General features: G+C 37.9%; 2 protein-coding genes across 2 annotated transcripts; both read right to left on the bottom strand.

Annotated features, from left to right (window-relative positions):
• Positions 1–3,846: 3,846 nt before the first annotated feature.
• LOC120777590 lies at positions 3,847–21,558 on the bottom strand. Its single transcript, XM_040109054.1, has 24 exons — positions 21,409–21,558; positions 20,964–21,334; positions 19,837–19,984; positions 19,498–19,762; positions 19,231–19,401; positions 18,337–18,434; positions 17,811–18,247; positions 17,255–17,337; positions 17,038–17,165; positions 15,537–15,814; positions 15,178–15,456; positions 14,758–15,115; positions 11,387–11,683; positions 10,932–11,302; positions 10,710–10,857; positions 10,386–10,650; positions 10,132–10,302; positions 9,861–9,958; positions 7,424–7,860; positions 7,250–7,335; positions 7,053–7,180; positions 4,727–5,004; positions 4,385–4,660; positions 3,847–4,321 (listed from the first exon to the last, which is right to left on the bottom strand). The coding sequence occupies exons 1-24, from the start codon at positions 21,493–21,495 to the stop codon at positions 3,952–3,954; spliced, it is 5,628 nt and encodes a 1,875-aa protein (XP_039964988.1). The 5' UTR covers positions 21,496–21,558; the 3' UTR covers positions 3,847–3,951.
• A 2,747-nt stretch (positions 21,559–24,305) lies between these two features.
• Positions 24,306–25,726, bottom strand: LOC120766914. Its single transcript, XM_040092660.1, has 2 exons — positions 24,757–25,726; positions 24,306–24,628 (listed from the first exon to the last, which is right to left on the bottom strand). Exons 1-2 carry the CDS (start codon positions 25,724–25,726, stop codon positions 24,306–24,308), a joined length of 1,293 nt encoding a protein of 430 aa, XP_039948594.1.
• Positions 25,727–26,102: the final 376 nt, after the last annotated feature.

Below are 26,102 nucleotides of genomic sequence, written 5' to 3'. Positions count from 1 at the left end.
CTCCTTTGATGGTCAGTTTTGGGCATGCTATATTTCATAATCCTTCGAAGACTAGTTGTTTTACTTGGACCATCGAAAAAAATGTTTATTGCTCTTGGGATTTTTACAAAGAACATAATACCAACCATTTATCTACGACTCGTAAGTGTATTTATGATTTATAAGTTTTAAACAACTAGTGTATGAAGGAAGACATAACCTAGAACTCCATGGGAAATGTCTTAAGGCGAAGAGTAGAAATTGTTTTTGTATCGACTCTAACTTCTCAGAATGGATTTGGTAACTAGAGTTCTATACAACGGAGCTATTTTCCAATAAAAGTCAAACCAAAGTTGTAAAAAGTCGTCCTACCGACTACCTTGTGGAACACCTGAAGGACATTAATTAAATGAGAAAGAGTATCCTCAAATATCGTTCGTTTTGTTCTATTATAAAGATAAGAAGATACCCATTGAAGAAATCTTAGTTGAAAACCCAGAAGATCAAGTTTATGCATGAAAGTCGAGAGATATACTTTATAGAAAGCTTTGCTAAAGTCAGTGTATATAACATCGGTATGCTTGTGTTCCCTAAAATCAAATAATACACAAATTTAAGAAACTTTGTTAGAGTAGATTTCACTTTTCAAAATCCATGCTGAGAAAAAGAAGAATTTAACGGAGACTGGCGGACAGGTCGAACTACTAAACCGATTTGTTTAATTTTTTTTTAAATGTTCACAAATTGCCTGGCTATCGTCCGTATATTTGTTATAATTTGTTAACAATGTTATGACAAAGTTAATGTAAAAAAATGGAGAAAAATTAAAAAAAAAAAGGTTAAATGCTTTTTTACTTACCAACATTTTTTCATGATTCTGGAGTGGAAGATAACCATTCACGTACTTTTTAAGAGTAAATTGGGTTTTTGTGTTTCAGATGATCCAAACATGAGAAATCGTGTTCGCCAGTGAAAAAAAACGCATCTCATTCACCCAGCCATTTCTCCGACAGACGTCATCAAAAAATTCCGAAATAAATTGTTTATACACTCCACGATATGTAGTACCTAATGATATGTGAAAAAAGTTCTATTGTAGAATAAAAATTTCTATGAAAACAAATATCAAAAAACAGGCCAGATTATCCTACAGACTCCTTAATGACAATTACAATAATTCTATTTAATATTAAGAAAAATTAGTTTTTATTGAATATTATTGTACTCAATACATCTGAAAATAATTTTCCTCTGTTCTTTAATTTTTTATATTTTCCTAGGTGTATTATAAATTTGTAATTAAGAAAAAATCTCGACTAGGGACTTCCCCATTTGGTTACTAATAGTGTTCTAGAGATGTTTATATTTCTCAGCATCTCAACCAACCGGCCGGTGACTTTTATTCGCTTTCATGCTTATTTAAAAATAAAAAATTAAATAATATTCCTACAAATACCTTAATTTGCATTTTTCACACATAACATAATAAAATTCTTGTTTACGTACTGACAAGGTTATTCGTGTATTCTTAATCGAATGCTACAAGTTAAACGAGCTGCAGGTGGTTAGTACTATGTAATGTGAGCCACCACCATTATTTTAAGAATTTGCAAAGAAGCATAGCATAATTTTAGGCACTGGCCCACTACTGTGGGCACAGGGTGTCATAATTCGGTATGGGCACTTAAAAACTTGAATACAACAATACATCTTCTAGCTACAACGAAATATAAAAGTTGACATCGTTCGCTCGATTTGCGTTCCCAAAACTTTAATACCTATAGATAGTGCCAGAGCAGAATTTTAACCAGAATTCGTATCTAACGTAAGGTATTCGTGATTTACGTATATTGGTATATTTGAAATCAATGCATATTATTAAATTGTAAAAAAATTACTATTTTGTCGAAAAGCTTTTTAAACACCTTTCTATTCTTAATAAGGACTTCATTTTGATTGATTTCTTATGATATTTCTGTTTATACTCTGAACAGGTTAGGTTTGCCACGAATTTTGTAACACCCAAAAGAAAACGTCGGAGTAGACGCGTAGTGTTTCACGTTTAATGTCTTCAATTGATTCAAAACGGTTTTCCGGCCTTTTTTACAAATAGCTTCGCACAAACAATGCATAACACTCAAAGAGTATTTCTTGTTGACAATTTGGCCGGCCGGAAGGAATTCGAAGTGCACCACACCTCGATATTCAAAGAAAACTGTCAACATAACCTTGATTTTTGACCTGTTTAACGTGGTTTTGACGGCTTCGACTCACCTTTGCCACGATATTCGGCCGATTGTTCGTCTACTTCCGGGTCGTTAGTATAGATCCAAGACTCATTGCCAGTAATAATACGTTTCATGACATCCTTGTAGTCGTAAAGCATTTTTTACAGATGTTAACGCGACGTCGTTTTTCGAAAAAAGTTCAGTGATTTTGGAACCAATCGTGCTTTCACTTTCCTTAGGTTTAAATGACCTTTCAAAAGGTTTTCACTGATCCTTTCGATATTCCATCGATCTCAGTATGATCTCTGACTGTTATGCGCCGATTCTCAAGCACTGATACCTTTATTTTGTTGACGTGTTGATCATCAGTTGATGACCATCTAGGGCGTGGTTCGTCGTCTACGCGCTCGCGACCCTCATTGAGTAATTTGTACCAACCAAAAACACTAGTTCCCGACAAACAATAATCACCAGCGGCCTCTATTTGAAATTTGAATCCGCACACAAAATTTAATGGAACTTCTTTGTTGAATAATTCCACTCTCTGTAAGAATGGCCAAATGCAATTTATGTATGTACTTCAGAAAAAAGCGTATACAAAACAGTAATAATTATTTTGATGCGATATTTGACACAGATGCCACTGACAGTCATACCAACCTAGATAAAAAATATTTCGACGAATGGGTTTTCACGTGAAATTTCAAAGTTATACTATATATAGCCCACACTACTGTATGTACCTATGTAAACAATCAGAGCGCTGAATAGAGCCGATTTAGTCCTTCTGTATATACGGTAACTAGTGTCTCTATTTTTCAAATATTAAACTGAAATTTTACACAAGTTCTCTTCTTCCCAAAAAGCTGCTCGTTTGTCAGAACGAAACTTTGGAAAACTTTTTTATCTGGCATATAGTATTAACCAAGGAAGCGCTATAACCTTCAAACAGATTGTTTAATATATAGCATGTGACTTTCATCCGAACTTATCGATCAAAATCGATACACAAGTATTTTTGTATATCCTGTAATGCTATCAAAAATACACCTGTGCTTCGAGGCAGCTGAAATCGACCTTTTTTTCGTTTCATACTCCATTCGAAGATGACTATTTTGGTTTGTCAATGTGTCTGGTTTTTTAACTTTTATCCCAGGATGTTGGCCGAAAAGAACATAAAACCATAAGCAATCATTTAGTAAGTCGTGTCAAGCTGTCATGTTATTCTTGTTCAGTATTGTTTGGCTTTTTATAATGGAAGACTTCCGCCTGAACAATCTTTACAAATCGTTCAACTTTATTACGAAACTTCACGTTCTGTAAAGAATGTCTTTCACGCAAATGTTCCTTCGAATTATAATAAAGATTCCCCATAAAATTTGAAGTTTCTGTGTTTTTTCTTTAAACTTGTAGGGAACCTTCTAATGGATCACCCTTTATATAGCAGCTGGATTTATTGAAATAATCATTAATATATCAATCAATAATTCAATCTGCAACGGAAGTATTCTGAAATTTTTACTTATGATTGTTTGAAACTATAACTTACCTAACAAATATTGATTAATCGATTAGTCGAAAAATCATAGAAAACTCTTCAAAATAATTGTAAAGCAATAATTGAGCGAAAAAAACGATATATAATTTGTACAGCTTCTGTCAGTTTATATAATTCTAAAAAGTCCGCCTTTTACAGTTCAAAAAATGTCTCTATAAGAACCAAAATTATTAAACCTTTATTAACTTATGCTGAGTTTTTCTCCAACCACGCTGCAATATTGGCTTTGTTGTTCGCCAACCATGCAATGTTGTTCTTAACGGTCTCCTGCGCACGCACACGTGCCGCAGCGCCCGCACCGGCTTCCGGATATTTAGCGAAGAATTGTTGCATCTCCTCCAACTTCGTTTGTGAATCGAAACGCGCGGTTATGGATGGTATCATGCTGCCCAAATAGCGTTCATTCAAACCGAAACGATCCACCAGATCCGGCCAATGTTCGCGTACATAATCCCAGACAATAGGCTCACCCACTGGATTAGCGGCAATATATTGTATGCAAGTAAAGTAATCTTGACCTCGCACATTGTTCTCATCCCAAGCGAGATTGATGTAACTAAGAAGTAGATTATTTATAGGTCAAATATTTTAAAAAGTTTGAGAACAGGTGTTGACCTACTTGCCCAGTATCCATGGCACTTGTACAGCCGACAGACCGTACATTAGTTTCGATTTCTCACTGGCATCCGCTTCGCTTACGAAAAGATCCCACATGGTTTGCCAAGCACTTTCATTAGCAGCAAAGGCGCCATAATAGTAGATAGTTTCACGTATATCCGGATGTGGGCGCGTATCAGGATTTGCCAGCCAAGCGTTGAAGCGTGTGCTCGCTTCATTTAGACAATCGTCAAGACCGAGCGAACAGGCGGCTGCGAGAATCGTGACACGTAAGCGGCTAGCAAAGAATTGAAATATTTTACTTTTATCGATATTTTTGTAATAACTTGTTTATGAAGCATACTTCTGTAAGTGATCTTCGCCCACCGTCCATGTAACATTCTCATAAATTGGCTTGATCAATTCGCGAGCATATTGTTTGTAATCGCCAAACACCTCGGTAAACATCAGCAGACGTTTAAGTGAGGTAAGCTTCGATGCAGCCACACTCCAGGGTACATAATCCACCTCCTTAGCTAGGTACGCAGTCATATCTAGAGCTGTATCGTAGGAGAGTTGAGTGGCGTCGGCTAGTGTGAAAGCATCGTTGAGGAGACCAGCACGATCGCCAACTGAGAATTTCTGAAAATTGTAGAGACATAATTGAGTCTTATCGTATCTAAACATACAGTATAAGCTGAAAGAGAGAAAGAATGCACTATTATTCGATTATCCAAACTTTATTCAGTAATTTTATTCGTGAAGAAAGATACTTTCTGAATACCCTTTTTAAGACAAAAGTCATTTAGCTTTGTAACTTCAGATGGAAACTATTTTTGTTGTGGTGATCTGTAAGCGAAACAGTGAGTTCCAGACTAATGTTGAAAGAAATTTTATTAAGTTTTTTGACTGGATCAAGAATTTGAATTTAGAGCGTTATTAACTTTTTCCAACAATTTTTGAAATTTCAGTCGAGGACCAATATATCTGGATCAACTAGATCAATTTTCCAGCCATTATCAACCACAATTGTGTGTTTGGATTATTCATCTTATGACAGAGAATGGCAACTCTATTTACAAATTTGAATAGATGTTCTCTCAATAAATTAAGAAAGTTCTATATGACCCGCCTTTTGGCTTATAGTTACTTCTCACTTACTGCCTAGTAACTTGTCATTTTGGGTGGGATTATTTATTAAATAGTGCTAGATCATATTGACGCAAAATATTATAACGGCAAAAAGCCGAGCAAAGAGATCAGGTGTCTAATCCCTGATAGGATGGTAAGGATAAGACCAAAGGAAGAAGGGTGTCAGATGTGTAGAGCAGGCCATGCAAAGGGATGGCTAGTGTAATGCGGGGACTCATTGCACGCTGGACATATATTTTTTTATGTCAGGGTCCATTCTGGATAAGTATGATTTTAACCTGCTACAGTAACCAGAACAAAATTGCGCAAGGGTCACTTTGGTTTCTCGCGGCAGCTCGCGCTCTTCGCCTTCAATGGGTGGTGGCTTGCCTCCAAGTACACCATTCACTGAGAGGGCGTCGGTGAAGGTATTAATGGCTCCACTGTGCATGTTATAAGTTAGCTGCACCCGAAGTCTGGTTGGCGTATTGTTTTATGCCGTCGACGTAGTTGAGGAAAAAGCTCTTGATGCTCCTAAGTGGCGGTTCCGCTCCAAGTAGGTGACTCCAGTGATGATTTCTGCGAAAGCTCCCCAGCAGAAACTACTTAAAGATGTGTTCATTATGCTCCTTAACTGGGAGCATACTGGTCTCACTATGCAGGTATTCGATGGGACACATCAAGAGGCATCCTGTGTAGTCCGCAGTGCAGTGTTCTGATATACTTACAACTTCCTCGACTGCGTTTCCTGTATCCACGTGACCATATTGGTGCGGCTTAGTTAAGGACCGGTCGGCCGATTGCCTTGTGTATTGCCAACAACGATTCTTTGTTTTTCCTGCTGCCGACTAGCGACTTGAGGATTTTGTTCCAACTCTGTACTTTGGCAATAATCGTGGTCGTGTGGGGAGTGAAGGAGCACAGGCTACGTCACACCTAAAGTCTTAGGATTATTGACAGTCGGAATCCTAAGCCTTCGACTATAATATTAAGGTCAAGTCTGCACTTCTTCATCCAATTTGTGAATATGGTCGCTGTGGATTTAGTGAGGGAGAGTGTTAAGTTCTGTGCAGCGAGGAAGGGAGAAAGGTCGAAGCCGATAGCCGTTTACGTTTGAGTTCATGCCATCGATCCCATTTCCCAACGTTATTATCGTGCAATCATCAGCGTACGAAGTGATAGATATTCGCTCTGGCGGTTGGGGGAGTTTCGTGATGTAGAAGTTAAACAGTAACGGGGAGGAGATACCACCCTGCGGAAGCCCTTGTTTAACTCTTCTCAGTTTGGATCTCAGAGTTCTGTATAGATCCTCACTGATATGAGATATTTTCTGGAATTATCTGACAGTTAGACTATTAAGTAATCGAATACATAAAATATATAGAATAGCCTAGGCTTTTCATTCAATGTTTCACAGTTGAATAACTGAACTCAAGCTTTGAATGACGATTTCCAAGCTAACAATGTACGAAGATATTGATAATACCATTTGTAAAGATTTATTGTTATTTTGTTTCTCCTAAGAAATGGTGATTCAAGGTTCCAAAAAGCAAACTTACAGTTGGATCATCTATCAGTTGATTCGCCAAGTTTTCCCACAAAGCTGCTGGATAGTTAACACGATAGTAGCCTATCTGATCGTAATTGAATTTAATCCATTGTGGTGCGGCGCTCAGTTCAATGATTACTGCAAGAAAAACATTTATAAAACATTATTAAAGGGTGAACTTTATTTAGCTTGAAAGAAACGACTTACATTCCGATTCATTGTAGTAGAACCACGCTCTGTTAACGTCAGTTAGAGTATTCGTTTTGTAAGTAATTGGAATAGACCAGGTGTAACTGTGATAAAATAAATTAATAATGCATTTAAAGCATTACATGATAACTCTTTTCGTTTCAGAACGAAATTTTTATGGTCCGTACATACTTGAAAGCCGAATCATCATAGACGCCTTCGTAGTCGTCGGGATTGGAGAAGAAGCGTTTCTGTGTCAATTTGTATTGGGTAGTGCTTATTTGTTCTACCTCCACCACCGGCAAACCCATTTGCTCTGTCCAGGTGTTCATAATTGATTTCACATCGAAACCCAAATTCAATTTTTCGATTTCTGTTAAAAAGTTATCGGTCACCGCATTCTTATATTTGTACTCATTCAGGTAATTCGTAACAGCCTTTTGGAAATTATCTGGTTCAATGAAATCCTCCAACATACGTATTAACGAGGCACCCTTCGAGTAGGTGATGGTATCGAATATTTCCGTGATTTGATCGGGATTAGCTACAGTTTGTATAATGGGATGTGCACCGAGTGTGGCATCCAATGTGAGTACAGGATGAAGAGTGCCAGTAATGAATTGATCGCGCTAGAAAAAAAATTATTTTGAGACAAAAAGAAATATATTAGAAACAAGTAAGGAAGAACTAAGTTCGGGTGTGACCGAACATTTTATACTCTCGCAACTTTGAGTGGTCAAAACCAGAAGAGCCAAATGATTGGCTCTTTATTTGTATACTGGAAAGTGGAAGAATCAGTCGGAATTTAAAATTGTGCTGTATGTATAAGTAGGTGTGGCTGTAGTACGATTTCGCAAATTTTTGCACTGTTACATAGGAATGTGGGTAGAATGGCACGTAACAAATTTGGTTGATATCGGTGGAATAGGCCCTGAGATATACATAGATCCTGATCTATAAAGACCACTTGTATCATCTTGGGTGTAAAGTTTAATGTCTCTGATGTATTTAGTTATTGATTTATCGCACTTTCATCAGTTTTTAATGGAACCGTTATATGGAAAGTGGGCAAGACCATTTTTATATTGTTTTTAGGGGTGCTTAAAGAATTGGTTCTGAGTGAATATGGTTAATGTAGCTTAAAAGGTTTGGAGATATGTGCATTAAACTTTTAGAGTTAGGACCACGCCCATTTTTTGAATTTTTGGCCCAAAGGTGCCCTTTCTACTGCGATCGCCTAAGCCAAATCACAGTTTTATATCTTAACATTGTGATGGTTGCTGGTAAAAATTTAGTCCATTCCGAAGGATCGAAACTATAATTTTAATCTATGGCACTGTTCCGACTTTTTCACGCAAAATTTGAAGTTTTTTGAAGCTATGCAGCTAACAGTACTTTATTGGATATAAACTTGGTCATTCTGTATTATTGCTTATCTTGTTTGTATTCTGAAATTATTATTGTATGAAGTCAATAACACTAATCATTCGTGAAATACAGTCAGAAACGATCGCTTAAGTCTTAGAAAATTATATGCATATGAACGTAAGCGAACTCAAAAAACAGCTCACTTGTCGCAACCGCCGATATCGAACCACTATGTGATGTAGCTGTCAAGCAAACTGACTGATCAAACTCAAGTCCTATTTATATACATATAACCTATGTACTTTGCTTAATCTGTAGCACTGTCCTTAATTACTACGCCAAATATGAGCGCGATCTGTCAACCAGTTTACTTACAGTAGCTGCTTAAGTCAGTACACCTCAGTAATGCGTTGCGATTTTTACAATGGATAAAAATATCGGAAAAAGAATTTGTCTCAAACTTTGTGTTTTTAACCAAACTTCATGTGCAGAATCGTTGCGAATATTGGGAAGGGCTTACGTTGATTAAGTTTTATCAAAACCACACGCCTACGAGTGGTACAAAACCTTCAAAGGCGGTCGAGAGATCGTTGAGGACATGCCTCGTTCTGCACGATCTTCGAGCTCTTCAACTAAAAAAAATATTAAAAAGGTGAAGAATATGGTGCTTGAAAATCAGTCACGCAAGTGTTAGAGAGATGGCAAGAGAGCTCATATCTCTCGCGAATCCGTTCGATTGATTGGAAAACAGGTTTTGAAATGAGCTCACTACATATATGCACCACCCTGTAATTTTTTCTAATGTCGCATCGCAAATCGGTTATTTGTTAAGATTATTTACGCTTGTTATTAATATTCTCTAAAAAAATTTGATATGTTCATGTATGCATGTATATTAGAGTGAAGTTTAATAGTTTTTTAAACACCATTTATAATAAACATTTTTAAAATATTGTGAGAAGGTTTTCTTTGGAGTAAATTGTACGGAAGACATTTCGTTTAAGTAAAATTTCTTCAAAAGAAAAAATTTGGTGGTTTGATTACTTGATTTTTTCGATATGATAATTTGATTATTTTCACCAATATGATTTCATTTCAGGAGACCGTTAACCTGATTGTAATTTTTGTGAAAATTTGTTTGCTTTTAACTTAGTATTTCATTATTAGAAAATTTCATATAAGTCACTTGATTTTAGTTCAATTTCAAAATTAATATTTTAGTTCAATTTCTAATTAAGTATTCAGTTTTTAGTGCGCTTACCATTTTCCATTCAGGGAACTTCGCCTCAACGCCCTTATCTTCAATGTAGCTCGCAAAACCCTCATTAAGCCATAAATCGTTCCACCAATCCATAGTAACTGTAAATATATTAGAATATTCAAAAACGATAAGATTTTAACGCACCAACAAATTATTGGGTCATAACTGCAAAGTGATTACGAAATAAGGAAATTTATGAAATAAGACTCTAATACGTTACAATAACAATGAGTTAATAACTAAAGACGATAATAAAAAAAACACAAATTACCTAAATTTCCAAACCACATATGCGCGAACTCATGCGCGATAACGCTAGCAACACGTTGTTTATTCACCGTCGAGCTCACAGCTTCGTCATAGAGCAACGAAGTTTCACGATATGTCACCAGACCCCAATGCTCCATAGCGCCAGAGACGAAATCCGGTATAGCGGCCATGTCTATGCGCGAAGAGGCAAATAGTATTAGGTAGTAATATTGAAAAAAATATAATATATTTTTAATTAAGCGCTGACATACGCACCCAGCTTTGGTAGTGGATATTCCACTTGGAAATACTGTATATAATACTCGATCACGGTTTTGCCAACGTCCAAGGCGAAATCGACTTTATCCAGCTGCTCGGGTGTTGCAAAGGCACGTAATGTGAATGGATTGCCAATACCGTTAGTATCGATAACCGCCGATTTATATTCGAAGTCGGAAACAATAAAGCATGCCAGGTATGTGCTCATCGGCACGCTGCGGTTGAAGTAAACCTCCGTATATTTACCTTGGTAGGATTCGCCCTGCATGTAAATAAGTATTTTTAGAATCAAACTGCGTGCGAAAACTAACAACCGCTTACCGCAATATCCATATTGGAGAGCGCATGGTAATCACCCTCTGAGGGATACACCAAAGTCACATCGAAAGTCGCTTTCAGGGCTGGTTCATCGAAGCAGGGGAAAGCGAGCCGCGCATAGGTGGGCTCAAACTTAGATGTGGCAATATATCTACGATGCAATTTTTGTAATTACACGAACTTAATTATGAGAACGCACCAGTCTTTCAGTAGGCGCATACTTACTTTCGCGTATTATCCGCCTTCAGATACGATGAACTATAGAGTCCAACAATTTTACCAGCCATAGTGCCCTCAAACAGTATGCCAACATAGAAGGCACGTTCAGCCGGCAACTCTTCGCTCAATTCGATCACTAAGAATTCACGCACCAAGTCCAGGTAATAGTTCTTCACATAGACAGTTGGATTGTTTGTACTCGACAAATACACATTGTTGATCACCAGTTTGCTGGAATGCAATACAATTTTGTCAATACTTCTGGTGGTGTTCACGCGTATGAGCATTTGGCCGGTAAAGTTGCCCGTCTCGATATCCGGATGCAGATAAAGATTATAGTTGATGGGAAAAACGCTGTCGGGCAGTCTATAGTCGATCTAGATAAGCATATCCCAAACACACATGCACACACAATGTAATCACAAACACAAAAGTAATAATCATTGCAATTAAGGACTTACAATTTCCGGCGCCGTTGTTGTAGTATCAGGTAATGCGGTTGTTGTAGTTACAGCGGGAATAGTTGTAGTTGGTGTTGTTGCTGGCTGACTGCTTGTGCTCGCTGTGGTGGGAGTAACCACTGTAGTTGTTGTAGTGGTGGTGGTGGTGGTGGTGAGAGAGTCTTTCAGCGCATCCAGTTCATCTTGCAAATTCGCCTTCTGCACAGCCAAAACGATCGTGGACGTCGTGAAAGCGACAAGGGCTAAGCCCAAGCATATCGCTACCAATTTGGTCGTAATAATCATGTTTGTCGCGCACTATCCTTGTCGGCGACTTATAAATACTTGTTAACTTTGCTTCGCACAACCTTCACTTACGGCTGCTTAGCCGTAACTGTATCTTGTTGTGAGAGCAATTGCGCTTATGCCCAGACACATGCCCGTAAGTACGTCTGCCGTTATCTGCGCGCTATTGCATTTTATCAAGACAGCATACTTAATCTAATCACTGATTTTATAAGAGTAGGATCGTATATATTTGTAGGTATCTACACATGTGTAGTAGCAATATGTTGCTATATAAAAATGCGCGAAAATAAGATGAATACATCGAAGCTAATTTATTACGAAAACCTGCATAATATCGCGTATCTGTCATAAATATTTCTAAATAGCTGATAACAGTTAATTTTCGTTATTGAAAATCCCTCTATAGAGTTATTAATGAGCGCTACTATATAGTTGGTAAACTGATAATCTATTTGTATAGCAGCTGTCTCTTTTGCATATAACTGGTTATCATTTATTTCATCTATATATCATTTATTAACCAATATCATCTAATAAACCGTTAAAGATAGTAGTAGTACATACATTAATACCGTTTGTGCTAGCTTGTGCTGGTTTTCTAATCCATTTGATACAGAAGTAGTGCAAACTGTTATGATTACTGTATTCAAGACAACTCCACCTAAAATTATAAACAATTACTTAACTATAGTTGATCGCAAAAAAAACTAATTTTTCACAGTTCACGCTTCTTGCTTCTAGTGGCACTCCGCTTTGTTTTCCTTTCATGTAGTACGAGAGCGGTCCGCCAAATAATTAGCCACAACGCGCAAGGGTGGCTTTGGCAAAAGAAATATAATTATTTTTCAAACCGTAAATAAAAGGTGATGCATTTCGAAATTCCCTACATTTTTAAAGAAAAAACACAACAACTTCATTATCAATAGTGTGTGTTTATTATCATTCGAAAGAAAATTATTTAACATTAATTTTTTGAAGATTAACTCTTTCAAATGTTGGTGGCGACTGCATCTGAGATGGCCCATCCGTTGAGTTTAAATTTCTATGACTCGTTCGAGCATTTTGACTCGTAAATAGCGAATGACACGCGCGATGTTTTGCTCCAAGGTCCGATTGGAAGCTTGATTGTTCGCATAGACTTTAGCGTCACAGGAAAAAGTGTAACGGTGTGGTGTCACACTACCTTGGTGGTCAATCGACCGGCCCACAATGTGAAGTTATCTGCTCACCGAAGTGTTCTCTCAATAAATCCCTTGATTAATGCGATGTGTGGGAAGTAGCGCCGCATCGTTGAAACCAAATGTCTCCGAGATCACGAGCTTCGATTTCAGGCATCAAATAGTCGGTTATCAAAGCGCAATAACGGTCGCCGGTCGGTTATGTTCTTACCGGCATCATTTTAGAAGAAATATGGACCGATGATTCCACCGGCCCTCAAACCACACCAAACCGTTGTTTTTTCTGAATGAAATGATAGCTCTTGAATCTCTTCCGCTTACTCTTCGTCCTAAATGCGACAATTTTGCTGTTTACATCGACATTGAGCCAGAAATGGACCTCAAAAACGTCGGATCTTGAAACTTTTCACGAGCTAATAGAGCGAAGCGTGTTCGCTTGTTAAGCTCCAGCGGCTTCAGTTCTTGCACAAGCTGTATTTTATACGCTTTCAATTTAAGATCTCGACCTAAAATGCGCCAAGACGTTCCATACGTCAGTCCGAGTTGCTGCGAGCTGGTCGAGGTCTATTCGGTCGAATATTATCCTATAATATCTACGTTAACTACCCTCAAGCAAATTTCAACGTAGTCGTACCTAAGTGATTTGCCCCGAAAACGTTTACGTAGGTGCGTGAAATATTGAGATTGATAAAGCGTTCGACGCGACATGTCTCATATTTGTTGACTACTAGCACCAATGGTAAGCGCGAGACTACTTCGTTATTGACACTATTTAACTGCAATCGGAAATAATTTCAGCAACGCTTCGTTACTGTTGATGAAAAATTGATCCACTGCTAAACGCAAAGATCAGTGAAAGAAGTGGATTTTAACCTTTGCATCTTCTTTAAAAAGGACAAAGAGTTTCTTACAGACCGAAAATGTGTAGTCATCGTTTCCTGGGATTGTCAAAGTGTGATCTGCATTAACCAAGCTGCTGGAGACGGCCACAGGACTCTACTATTCTGACCGTCAGAAAATATGCTGTTATTAAATACATTTATATTTATGTATATACAACTGTGATCAAGTTGAAAGGTGAACTTTGTCCATTTCATTTCCTTCAAAGTAATCCCCTCCCGCTGCAATACACTTATGCTTACGAAATTTCTAGTCATCATAGCACTTGGAAAAATTGTTTGGTATCTAAAAAACTTTTGTAGCGCTCTTATTGAGAAACCCGCTCTTAAAGTTGTGGCCACTGACTCCGAATTTTGGAAGTAAATTTTAATAATCATAATCATTGTTGGATCGTATATCTTTCCATGATGAAATGGCAAACCTTACTGAAAATAAATGTCAAAAGAGCGGGAAAAATATCTTATCTCTCTGGTTTATTAGCAAAAAACTCCGCTATCAGCTATGAATTCCTACATAATACTTTTGATACATATTTTCATGAATAAAATCCATAAACTTCGATCCAATTAATCGCACTTGCTATTTCTGATGGAGTAAGATACGTGATTTACAAACATTTTATTAAATCTTTACGCTTATCTTTAAAGATAGGAACACAATAAACATGTTAAAGTGCGGTTAGTTACGGACGCATAGCTAATCAGCCTCCAATCAGTCATTAAAGATGCGAGAGCAGCATTAATTATATTTGAAATCTGATTTACAATCATCATTTGCATCAGCAAATTTGAAGAGTACTTCGACCCCTTCTATGTCGTGTTAGTTAAGGGATTAATATAGGATTTAATGAAATGAGTCAGAACATAACTTTCAGAGTAAAAAGAAGTAAGATAAAATGATAAAATTTTAAAACTTTTGTCGAAACTTTCTATTAATGCTAAAGAACTTTAACAAAGCAAAGTTGAAAAGATATTTCAAAAGTCTTCTGAACATTTATGATAAGTTGTTTTCCAGCCAATTGGCAATAACTTTGTCGTTATTCTTCAGCCATTCAATATTGTTCTTAACGGTCTCCTGCGCACGCACACGCGCCGCAGCGCCTGCACCCGCCTCTGGGTATTTAGCAAAGAAAAATTCCATATCTTCCAGTTTGGTTTGCGTATCGAATCTAGCAGTAATTGATGGTATTAAATTACCCAAAGTGCGCTCATTGATACCGAAACGCGCCACCAAAGTGGGCCATTCCTCGCGCACAAATTCCCAGACAAGCGGCTCACCCACTGGATTACTTGCTATATAGATCAAGAAATTAAAGTAATCTTGACCGCGCACAACGTCCTCGGACCAACCGAGAGTGATGTAACTAAAATTAAGCAAAAAATTAAGAAAAAAACTATAAGCAAATCATCAAGTATAAATAGTTACGCGCTTAAGATCCAAGGCACCTGTACTGCCGCTAAGCCATTCATTAGTTTCAACTTTTCAGTAGCATCCTCCTCAGCGACGAAAAGCTCATACATAGCATCCCAAGAGCTCTCATCTCCAACCGTCATCATGCCATAGTAGTAGACCGTTTCGCGTAAATCCGGATGTGGTCGTACGGTTGGATTAGCTAGCCATGCTTTAAAATGTACTGCGGCGTCTTGCAAGCAGGCTTCGACCCCAAGCGAGCAGGCTGCACTGAGCACCATTGAGCGAAAACGACTGTCGGAGTTGAAAGAATAACGTGTATAACATACATGTAAATATATTTTGTAAAATTATTAACACAGAGGAGTGCTTACTTTTCCAGATGGTCTTCGCCTAGCTCCCAGCCAAGTTCTTCATAGATTGGCGTTATTAATTGACGCGCATACTGTTTGAAATTTATATAGGTTTCCGAGTACATTAGCGCGCTTTTGAGTGAGAGTAATTTTGTCACCACCACTCGCCACGGTATATAATCTCGCTCGTTAACTAAATATTTGGTCAAATCAAGCGCTATATCATAGGATAGCTGTGTGGCATCGGCTAATGAGAAGGCATCATTGAGTAGATGAGCACGATCGCCTCTGCTAAAAGTCTAAGATGATAGATAAATGTAAACGTTAACCAAAAATGGATAAAAAGGAATTTAAAGTATTCATAAAACATTGCTTTTTGAGGAGAAAAAAGCATTGGTTAGATGACGAGTTTCTGGACACTGTCCCAGGAAAATCCACCATCAAGGCTTGGTATGCTAAGGTTAGAAAAATGAGCCCAGGACAGTGAACCCAGTTGGCGCCCAAAAGAAGTTGTCACCCTCGAAAACTTCAAAAAAGTCCACAAACTAATTTTTTATGGCCGTAAAGTGAAATTGTTGGAGACAGCAATCACTCCAGGGGCCGTTTTCTCAATGTCTATTTTTTTCAGCGATCTGTCAGTTAAGTTCTTGTTTAGAAAAGTTCTTTACCGAGAAAAGGAGTCTTGGTTACGTCATTTCATTCACAATTATTTGAATATGAGAAAACTCTGGGCAAAGTGGATTAATGATTCAGAGCGGTGTTTGAAGATGTTCAAGTGTAATAAACCCGAGTTTCTACGTCGATATGTGACAGTGGGTGAAACATGGCTCCATCATTTCACTCCGAAGTTTAATCGACAGTCAACCGAGTAGACTGCACACGATGAACACGCTCCAAAGTGTGGAAAAGCGCAACAGTCGGCTGACAATTTTTCAGGTTTTGGGATTCGCATGGAATAATTATTATTGACTACTTTAAAAAAGGAAAGTCCGTCAACAGTGACTATAACTTAGTGTTTAGGACCTTTGAAGGACGAAATGGCCGCATTTGATTAAAAAAATTTCAACAAGACAATGCACCGTTTCACAAATCAGCGAAAACGATGGCAAAAATCTATTAATTGGACTTCGAATTGCTTCCGTATTCACCGTATTCTCCAGATCTGGCGGCCAGTGACTATTTGCTGTTCTCAGATCTCAAAAGTATGTTCATTGGGAAGAAATTTTTGTCGAATGAAAAGGTGATTGCCAAAGCGATATCGAAAGTTGAAGGATCGCTGTAATCAGTGTATAAGCCTGAAGAGAACTATGTGGAATAAGAAACCAATTTTGACAAAAAAAAATATGTTTTAATATAGTGGGCCAGGGACTTTTCAATTGACTTGTTACTTATACAATAGATAGAATGCGGTACATTTGCCATCCTAAGAAAAAATAAAAATCAGAAAATAAAAAAAATTATGAACTTGCTTTTTGAGCTTGCGGTTAGAAAATTCTATTTAAACATACATATTTTAACTTACCGATGGATCCGATAATAATTCGTTAGCTAAATTTTTCCACAATTCATCTGGATAATTTACTCGATACAAGCCCACCTGGTCGGTATTGAACTTGATCCATTGCGGCGGCGTATCAAGGGTGATATCAACTAAAATGATATGTGAAAATCAGTCGTTTATGAATATGTGAATATATACTTATGCATATGCATAAATTTAATCAAATCTAAGCACTTACGATATGTGGAATTGTGTAAGAACCATGCACGCTGGACAGGGAGATCATTTACTAATATGGTGATCGGTATTGACCAAGTATAACTAAAATAAATAAAACAAGTTTTAATGAAATAAATAAAATAATAATTATACTATAGATGTTTACAGTTATGATCTAAACGTGATTGCAAGGGTAATGTGTTATCGATCAACGTTTAAAGGAACATGACACTCCCTTAAAACCGTAAGCTTTTGTAAAGAATAAAACTAACTTCTTAAACATAAATACATAAATTTGAAGATTTGCCCTTTAACCGAAATACATATTCTACAGGTCTTTGCCTAAGTGCTAACCACAATAAAAAAGCTTCTGTTATTTAAATCACAAGAAGAGATACACCATGTAACCCAATATACTTTCATCATAGCGGACTAACTAACTTCTTGCTAACCAAGAAAAGTCGTAACTCAAATAGATCTCTCTAAGCTATACGGTTAAGTTTTACCGTCCTCATCTCCATTCATTAAATAATCATAGATATATAAAAAATACTTTCAAATCTATCATTACTTACTTGTAGGGTGAATCATCGACTTGCGAACTGTAATCGTTGGGATTTGAAAAGAAGCGTTTTTGTGTTAGGCGATATTGCGTTGTGGACAACTGCTCAACATTAACAACAGGAAAACCCATTTGCACCGTCCAAGTTTGCAAAATTGATTTCACATCAATATCGGTAATCAGTTTTTGTACTTCATTTAAGAAATCTTCGGTCACAGCATTGTTAAATTTAAATTCGTTCAAGTAATTTGAGACAGCTTTTTGGAAATTATCAGCGCCAATAAAGTCTTCCAACATGCGTATAATCGAAGCACCTTTGCCATATGTGATCGTATCAAATATTTCCGTTATCTCAGCGGGACTCTCGACAGTCTGTACGATGGGATGCGAACCCAAGGTTGCATCCAGTATGAGAACATCGTGTAAACGTACGACAATAAATTGATCAAGCTGTGAAGTAAAAAAGAGACAAGTTTTATAAATTTACTATAATTCTATTCTATTTAAATGGGAAATATGCGAGAATGAAAAAATGTTACCATTTGCCACTCCGGATATATGGCATTTATGCCTTTGTTTTCCATATATCTGGCGAAACCCTCATTTAGCCATAAATCGTTCCACCATTGCATTGTAACTGTGAAAGAAAGAAAACGAAAAGTAGCAATGAAAATATAATAGATTTACTAGATAGTTAAGATTCCTGGAAGAATTAAAACAAAAACTAAGCAATTTGCTATAGTGGTCCAAACTGTACAATTTACTCGGAGATTATAGTATAATCGTGAATATAATTTGTCAAATACTAGAAATTTTCCAAACAGAATCGTTCAGTTTGTAAGACAGCTTTATATTATAGTGATCTGGAGATCTGTTTTCTTTGGATATATCTCGTCAAATGAAAAAGTTTTCATATAAGAGCTTGATTAGATCACTTCGCTCAACTTATGGTCAACATAATCGGCCCTGCCGTGCATACTATTCGTAACACCATATCCCATTTTGAGATCCAGCATTCATTATTGGATAATATTCGACTGAACTCGACTCGCTCGACCTTCCCAAGTGACATCGCCTCCCTCTATTGGCTTTTGAAAAGTTCCAAGAAGATCTGACATTTTCGAGCCAAATTTTTTTCAGCGATAGGTATGTAAACAAGAAAAATTGCCGTATTTGGGACCAAGAGCAACCTGAAGCGAAGCAAGAGCTCTCATTTCTTCCAGAAAAAACTGCAGAGTCTCAATTCGAATCTATGGTATTACGGTGTTATGTATAGGTAAGGGATTCGGTACCTATAAAGATTCCGTCGGCATATGTATATAAAATATATAGCTAAACAAATGAAGAATCTAACTTTAACTAGTATTCAGAACACGATTGATAACTAAATTTTAAATCCATTTGAACTAAGGTAAAGAAATACTCGCACATACCCAAATTTCCAAACCACATATGAGAGAACTCGTGTGCAATAACTTGTGCTATACTTTGACGATTCGCTGACGAACTAGTATTCTCATCGTACAACAAAGCGGTTTCCCGATAAGTCACCAGGCCCCAATGTTCCATAGCGCCAGATACAAAGTCCGGTATAGCGATCATATCTACAAATAAGCGACAAAGCAATAAGAAGTAAATTAAAAATTAAAAATAAATAAGTTTGAATGACACATATGAATGATCTAAACTAAACTGCTTACCCATTTTCGGCAATGGATATTCAATTTGGAAATATTGTATATAGAATTCCATAACACCTTTGCCCACTTCTAGCGCAAAATCGACTTTATCAATTTGTTCAGGGGTCGCAAAGACACGCAAGGTAAATGGCACGCCAATGTCGTTAGTTTCGATAGCCGCCGATTTATATGTAAAATCCGAAATGATGAAACATGCCAGATATGTGCTCATCGGTACGCTCGTGTTGAAGTAAACCTCAGTATATTTGCCCTGATAGGATTCATTCTAAGAAGAAGCAGAAGTGAAGCAAAAATTTGTATGTGGTCATTAAAAAAATTTCACTTGTATTCTGTACTTACCAGAATATCCATATTTGAGAGCGCGTGGTAGTCTCCCTCTGAGGGCGTGACCAATGTCACGGTAAAATTCGCCTTCTTCGCGGGTTCATCAAAGCAGGGGAAAGCTTGACGTGCGTATGTTGGCTCAAATTTAGAGGTGGCTATGACTCTACGTGCGGCGGTGGAAAGAAAATGGATAAATACAAAAAATTGAATCTAAATACATATATTCTTAGTTTTTAGGAACCAAACTTTATGACCCGTTAAATTTTTACACTTTACCGAAGTGGCAAGGTTTGGTTATTCGCATACTCATCGCTTACTTATTTCTTAGCTTTACTTACGAATACAGCTTTTGTGTTAGGAAGCTGCATTGTTCGACGTTAATTATTATTAAGTTTTAAACAAAAGTTTATTTTTGTTATAATAAATTTTCTAAGCGAGTTTTGCTTAGTCAAGTCGCTGCTGTTTAATAAAACCGATTTCATTATTTCGTATGAAATCATTGAAAATTCTAATACTGCAAAATGTGGTATCAGCGCTTCTTCTGAATAAGTATATGTATAGAATATTTAGTAAAGACTCATTTGAAAATATCTAAAAAAGATTTTTAAAGGATGGAGAATCAATCATAGCATTCTTCTTATCCGACTTGATCCGTTTTTTCCTCTAAAAACTACTTAAAAAACGTTCATGCCATTCCAACAACAGCATAAAGACCATGATTGTATAAAGGACATTCAACGGTCCTTTGGTCCTTCAACTATTGTACGAAATCGCTGAAATTTCCAGTGCAACTTTCATTTTCAACATTTCTCAATATGTCTGAACCTTCTCTTTATTAGCGTAGACACCGTTTAAGCGGTTATAGCGGAGTTATGCACCTATTTAAATTAAAAAAGTCGATTTTTGCTAGCCTGATGACTCTTTTACGATATAAAAACACGACTCTAAAGAATAGGGGAACAAACATTTCATCGGATTATTGTAAAATATGCATTGACATTAATATAATGTCGAAACCACAACAAGCTTTCCCAAAAAAAATTGTATATTAACTTTAAAAATACTTTTTTCGCAACTTTTTAAATATTCTTCCAAATTTATCTGCTTTATATTTTCACATAACCTATTTCTAGTGCACTTACTTCTTCGATTTATCCGCCTTAGTATACGACGAACTATAAAGTCCAACAATTTTACCAGCCATACTGCCGCCAAACAATATGCCAACCCTGAAGGTGAGCCCAGCTGCCAACTCCTCACTCAATTCGATCACCAAGAACTCGCGCACCGAGTCCAATGAATAGTTCTTTACAAATACAGTGGGATTGTTCGTATTTGACAAATAAACATTGCTGATCTCTAAGTTATTCGAATGCAGCACAATTTCCGTGATGGCTGTCACGGTGGTCACTTGTATGACCACTTGACCGGAGAAGTTGCCCGTCTCGATATCCGGATGCAGATAAAGATCATAGTGGACCGGATTTATGCTGTCGGGCAATCTGTAGTTAATCTATATTTACACACACATACAAGAAACAAAAATCAGACACTAAAAGTTTTCGTATTTTGTTGTTGCAAACTCACAGTTTCAGTTTCGTCCTCTCCTTGCACGGCAAACTGCGTGGATAAGGTTAAGCCCAGCAGGACTAAAGTCAAATATTTGATTAACATTTTGCTATTCTCTATTTAGTAGGTATTCTAGCGGAGTGCCGTGATCCGCTAACGCCTACGTTCAAGTTGAAACTGTTCGTGTAAGATCTGTGCACTCATTGCGCGAGCATTGAATTTTTTTACGATGTTCAAACTGGAGATTACCAATCTAATCTCTCATTATTATATGCATAGCAAATCGATTGGGACAATAGAATTAGTCAACCAAATATGTACACTTAAGTAGTTTATTGGGCTGAGGGTTGCTATCTAGATATATCGTGGTATCCGCTGTTAACGGGTTTTTTTGACTTGCAACATGACTTATAATAAAACTAATCGCTTATTATTGACATTGTAATCTTTTATGAACAATAAATAACGATAAGATTCCATAAATTATTTTTTTTGGTCACTCTCGATTATAAACTTAACTAATCTGATAGTGAGTGATTAATAGTTGCATATATGTGATAAGCTTTCTATGATCACTAACACTGTGAAGATGACAAAAATAAGTTTGGTGTGAAGTTACATTTTGAGATAAAACTATAATATTGGGAATCATTTCTAGTAAGAACGAGAGCGGACCGATAAGTACTTAACCCAGTTGCGACACTATCGTAAATGAAATATACTATCTTACTTCTTGCAGACGGCTACTGCTTCCACCGAATCGGATTCATAGTTATATTTTGAACACGTATGGTAGCGGACGCGCCCTCGGATTTTCATTCATGTTTTTGAAAGAAAAGAACGCTTGGATGCTGTATACAATGATTATTTTCCTTCTAGAGCACCGTCAAAAAACGAGAGAGATGAACGTGGTCTGCCGTCGGTTTTAAATGAGTCACTGAGCTGCCCGAAAAATTACCACCACGGAAGACAACATGACAAAAGTCTGCGATCTCGTCTTGGCAGACCAACAACTGAAGATGAGCCAGAAGACATCGTAAAAAGCCAATGGTTGCCACAATTTACCACTCACAACAAGCGCAAAGATGAAGCCACTTCACGACAGTCTTTATTTCTGTTTAAGACCAAGCCAAAAGAGTTTCTGTGTCGTTTCATGACCTTTGACGAAAAATGGATTACGACACACAGTAGAAAACAAGGACCTAGCAAAAACAAAGGACTTCACCCGGCGAACCTGCACCAATGAAGGCTTAGAAAGATGATGACCATAGTCTAGGACTTAAAAAAAGTGATCCAAGCTATCTGAAAAAAGGCAAAAGGATTACAGGGCTTCAATACGACGAATTATAGGGCTGATTCGACGCCTTAATGAGGATGAAACGTCCCAATTTGGCAAAAGAAAAGGGCTCTTCTATCATGACAACGTCTTCGCCATGGCCAATTTGATGGAACTAGACTACAGGGTTTGTCCGAAAAGTAATAGGATTGAGTCGATTTAAAAAAATTTATTGAAACAATCTTCACAATTCTTTAAAAACTCTCAAAATAAGCTTATTCTGCGTCGATGCAGCGCTGTCAGCACGGCAGAAGACGTCACGGAAGGCATTCTCCGGAAGCTTTGAAAGCCAAGGTGCATGCTGCTTGGATCGTCTCAAAATGCTTGCCTTTCATCGGCCTTTTCACGCAAGGGGCCACATCTGGGCTATAGGGCGGCTGCGAAAGCGTTGAGATACCGGCCTTGGTTAGGTAGCTGTTCATAAAAAAGGCGATGTAAGCCGGGCGTTGTCGGGATGCAACTTTCAATCGGCTGCGATGTCTTGTCGGACCCGCTCGACCCTTCGTTTGAGTCTCGTGAGGACTTCCACGTAAAACTTGGCGCTGGCGGTTTGTCCAGAAGGAACAAATTCATATTGAACGATGCCTTGGATGTCCAAAAGACAATGAACATTGTTTTCACTTTCGATTTTGCTCATTCTTCACTTTTTTGGGCGAGGAGACGCCGACGTGTGCCACTCGCAAGATTGCCCCTTTGTCTCGGGATCATATTCGAAGATCCATGACTCGTCACCTGTGATAACGTTATCAAACGTCTTTCACATATAATTTAATCACATGCTTCTACTCTAACGAACGCTGCATTTTCGGCTTCCACCACTCACAGAAACACGTCACGCGAAATGGCTATTATTTTCCAGACAAACCGAACTGCTACTTTATGTACGATATTCTCAAGAATTTTCTTCAGACTTGACAGGTTACTCGTCGAACCGAAACAATTCGAATTTTAAAGAAGTAGAAACATCACAAGAGCGCGTTCATTTATGAGCCGTTTAAGAGCTTTCACTTGCTAAAAGGTATCTTGTGTGGCCATCACTATTCAAAATCTGAAGTTGATGCAAATTTTCTACTACAAAAAATAAGAGATTTTCTGCAATCAGAATGGTTCTCATAAAGTTCATCACCCATTTGGAGTCAGAACCCGCACTCTGTCAGTTAAAGCGAAGACACTCAACACAGATAACAAGAAAAGTAGAGACAAACTAAGATCTAAAAGAGATTTAAACATCAAGTACTTATTTTTGTGTTGGAAGACACTCTCGACCACCAGCAAGTGTCATTGTCCCAAGATTTCTACTAAAGAGATAGCAAAAATATTCTCAAAAGTGGTCCCAGTTGCCCATCTACGCAATAACAATAATAAAGGTATTCGCGGACAATACTTAAGCAGACAGATTACCATATAACTATGGATACACTAACATAACTTAACTAAAATATTTCGGAGAATATACCGCACTGTTCGAAACCGCACTCAATAAACAAATAAAAAACAACAAACACATACATATATCTTTTAATTTCCATTTCATTAACAACAAAAAAACACGAACATAATTCTTAGGCAATTCATTTCGTTAATTGATCCAAGCGGCTGGCTTACCCTCCACCCGATAGCCATTATAAGCGGACGATGAAGCAGCCGCTGCCAACTCCGAACGCCGACTCGGTTCACCAGCCCAATAAGATGGTGCCACTTCATAAGATTGCACCGTTTTATTGCCATTCTTGATCGCCGACAAAATGAGCAGGAATATCGCCAATTTGCCAATCAATATGGACTTCACCAACAACAATTTCAACTTGGTGACCAAAAATGGCACAATGGCAGATTGTATGAGGAATGGCAGCACGAAGAGTGGCAACACTTTGGTGATCATGTCGTACTTCTTGCCGCGTCCTGCAGAGTGAGAAAAAGAGAGAAATGAAGGGAGGGATAATTAAATTGAGGTAATCATTACACAATTGCCAAATTATCAAACAGCGCTGACACTAATTGCAAATCGATTAATCAATTATGCTACTCACCCTCCTCGCTGTTATCGTTCAACCAACGCCCACGCATTATTTCGGCCAGATTATCGCTATCCAAATTCACATTAACGATGTCATTTACCATATCAAAGCTCATATTGACGCCGGGTCCGATTGTGTAGCGATAATGCTTATCGCTGAAAGTGCCGTTAAGTGTGCGTTGAGCGCTTTCAAGTGGCGTTTCGTTCGCATTAATGTTATTAGCTGCATTGTTATTGTTATTATGGCTTGCGCGCTCATACACCTTATCAGCGTCTGTGGTTGTTGCGTTCGAGTACCGATGATTTGTTTTTGCTCGCTTCGCGCTCGCATGTGCGCGATGATATTTACGTTTGCGTTTACGTAGCGTTTCCTTTAATTTCGCTTTGAATGCTTCGCCGTCAAGTGCGGGTGGCGCGAGTGGCGCTACTTCGGTGTCGCGCGGCAATAAAGTTTCGTTCTTGAGTCTTTCGTGTAGCACACTCAGTTCTGCGCGCTTCGTCGCCAGCGTCGTCTTGGCGCTGCTCATGTGTGTATGTGCGGTGGCCGCATTTAGACGCTCAATCAGACGCTTCTTATATTCCGCCGATGTGACATTGCCCATGTAAGTGCTTTTGTAGCTCTTGTAGACGCCACGAAATACATTCTTCAATGGACGCGAAGTGTCTTTGGGCTGTGTCCCATGCGCTGCGTTCAAATTGTGCGCAACGAAGTCGTCATCGTCGTTGTTATCCGCTATGCTACGTGCTCTTGTTTTTGGTGGCGATGTTTTTGTTGTTGCAACCACATTAGTTGTTATGTTCGCCGTTTGTGCAACAACTTCGATGTCTTCGTTGTCGTCTTCAACCGCAGCGGGGACCACCACATTCCGATCACTATTTGTTTGCTCACCTTCAGTGGCGGTGCACGTCACGTTCAACGCCTTCAGATTCACATTCACACACACCAACAATGTCAATGTCAATATACGAAATTTCGCATACATTTTCTCAAATATTAAAAGAATATCCAGCGCTTAGCCGTTTAGCGCCAACACAGCAGAATTTTATCTCAAGTAGTGCTGCCACTAACTATCTCAACAGCGTCTTCACGCAACAGAATTCAAGGCAGAAATGTGCTGGCCGCTGCAATGGCAAGCATTTTATTAACTCGCATTCAATTGCATTGGCGTAGGCCCGCAGAGCCAGCGAATTGTTATGGGAAAGCAGGTATGGCAACATGTTCACCCAAATAAAACTGCACGTCTGCGGTGATTCTAGAATTTCCAGTCGACGTTAACCGAGAATTCGATTAGTTCAGCCAATGAAGAGTTCAACAATAGGAGCAGCAACAAAGTAACCACATATACTATATTTACAAGA

This window comes from Bactrocera tryoni, chromosome 1 (assembly GCF_016617805.1).
Source record: "Bactrocera tryoni isolate S06 chromosome 1, CSIRO_BtryS06_freeze2, whole genome shotgun sequence".
NCBI classification, from domain to species: domain Eukaryota; kingdom Metazoa; phylum Arthropoda; class Insecta; order Diptera; family Tephritidae; genus Bactrocera; species Bactrocera tryoni.
The sequence above is the reverse complement of the archived record's forward strand: the minus strand, read 5'-3'. Positions and strand labels throughout refer to the sequence as shown.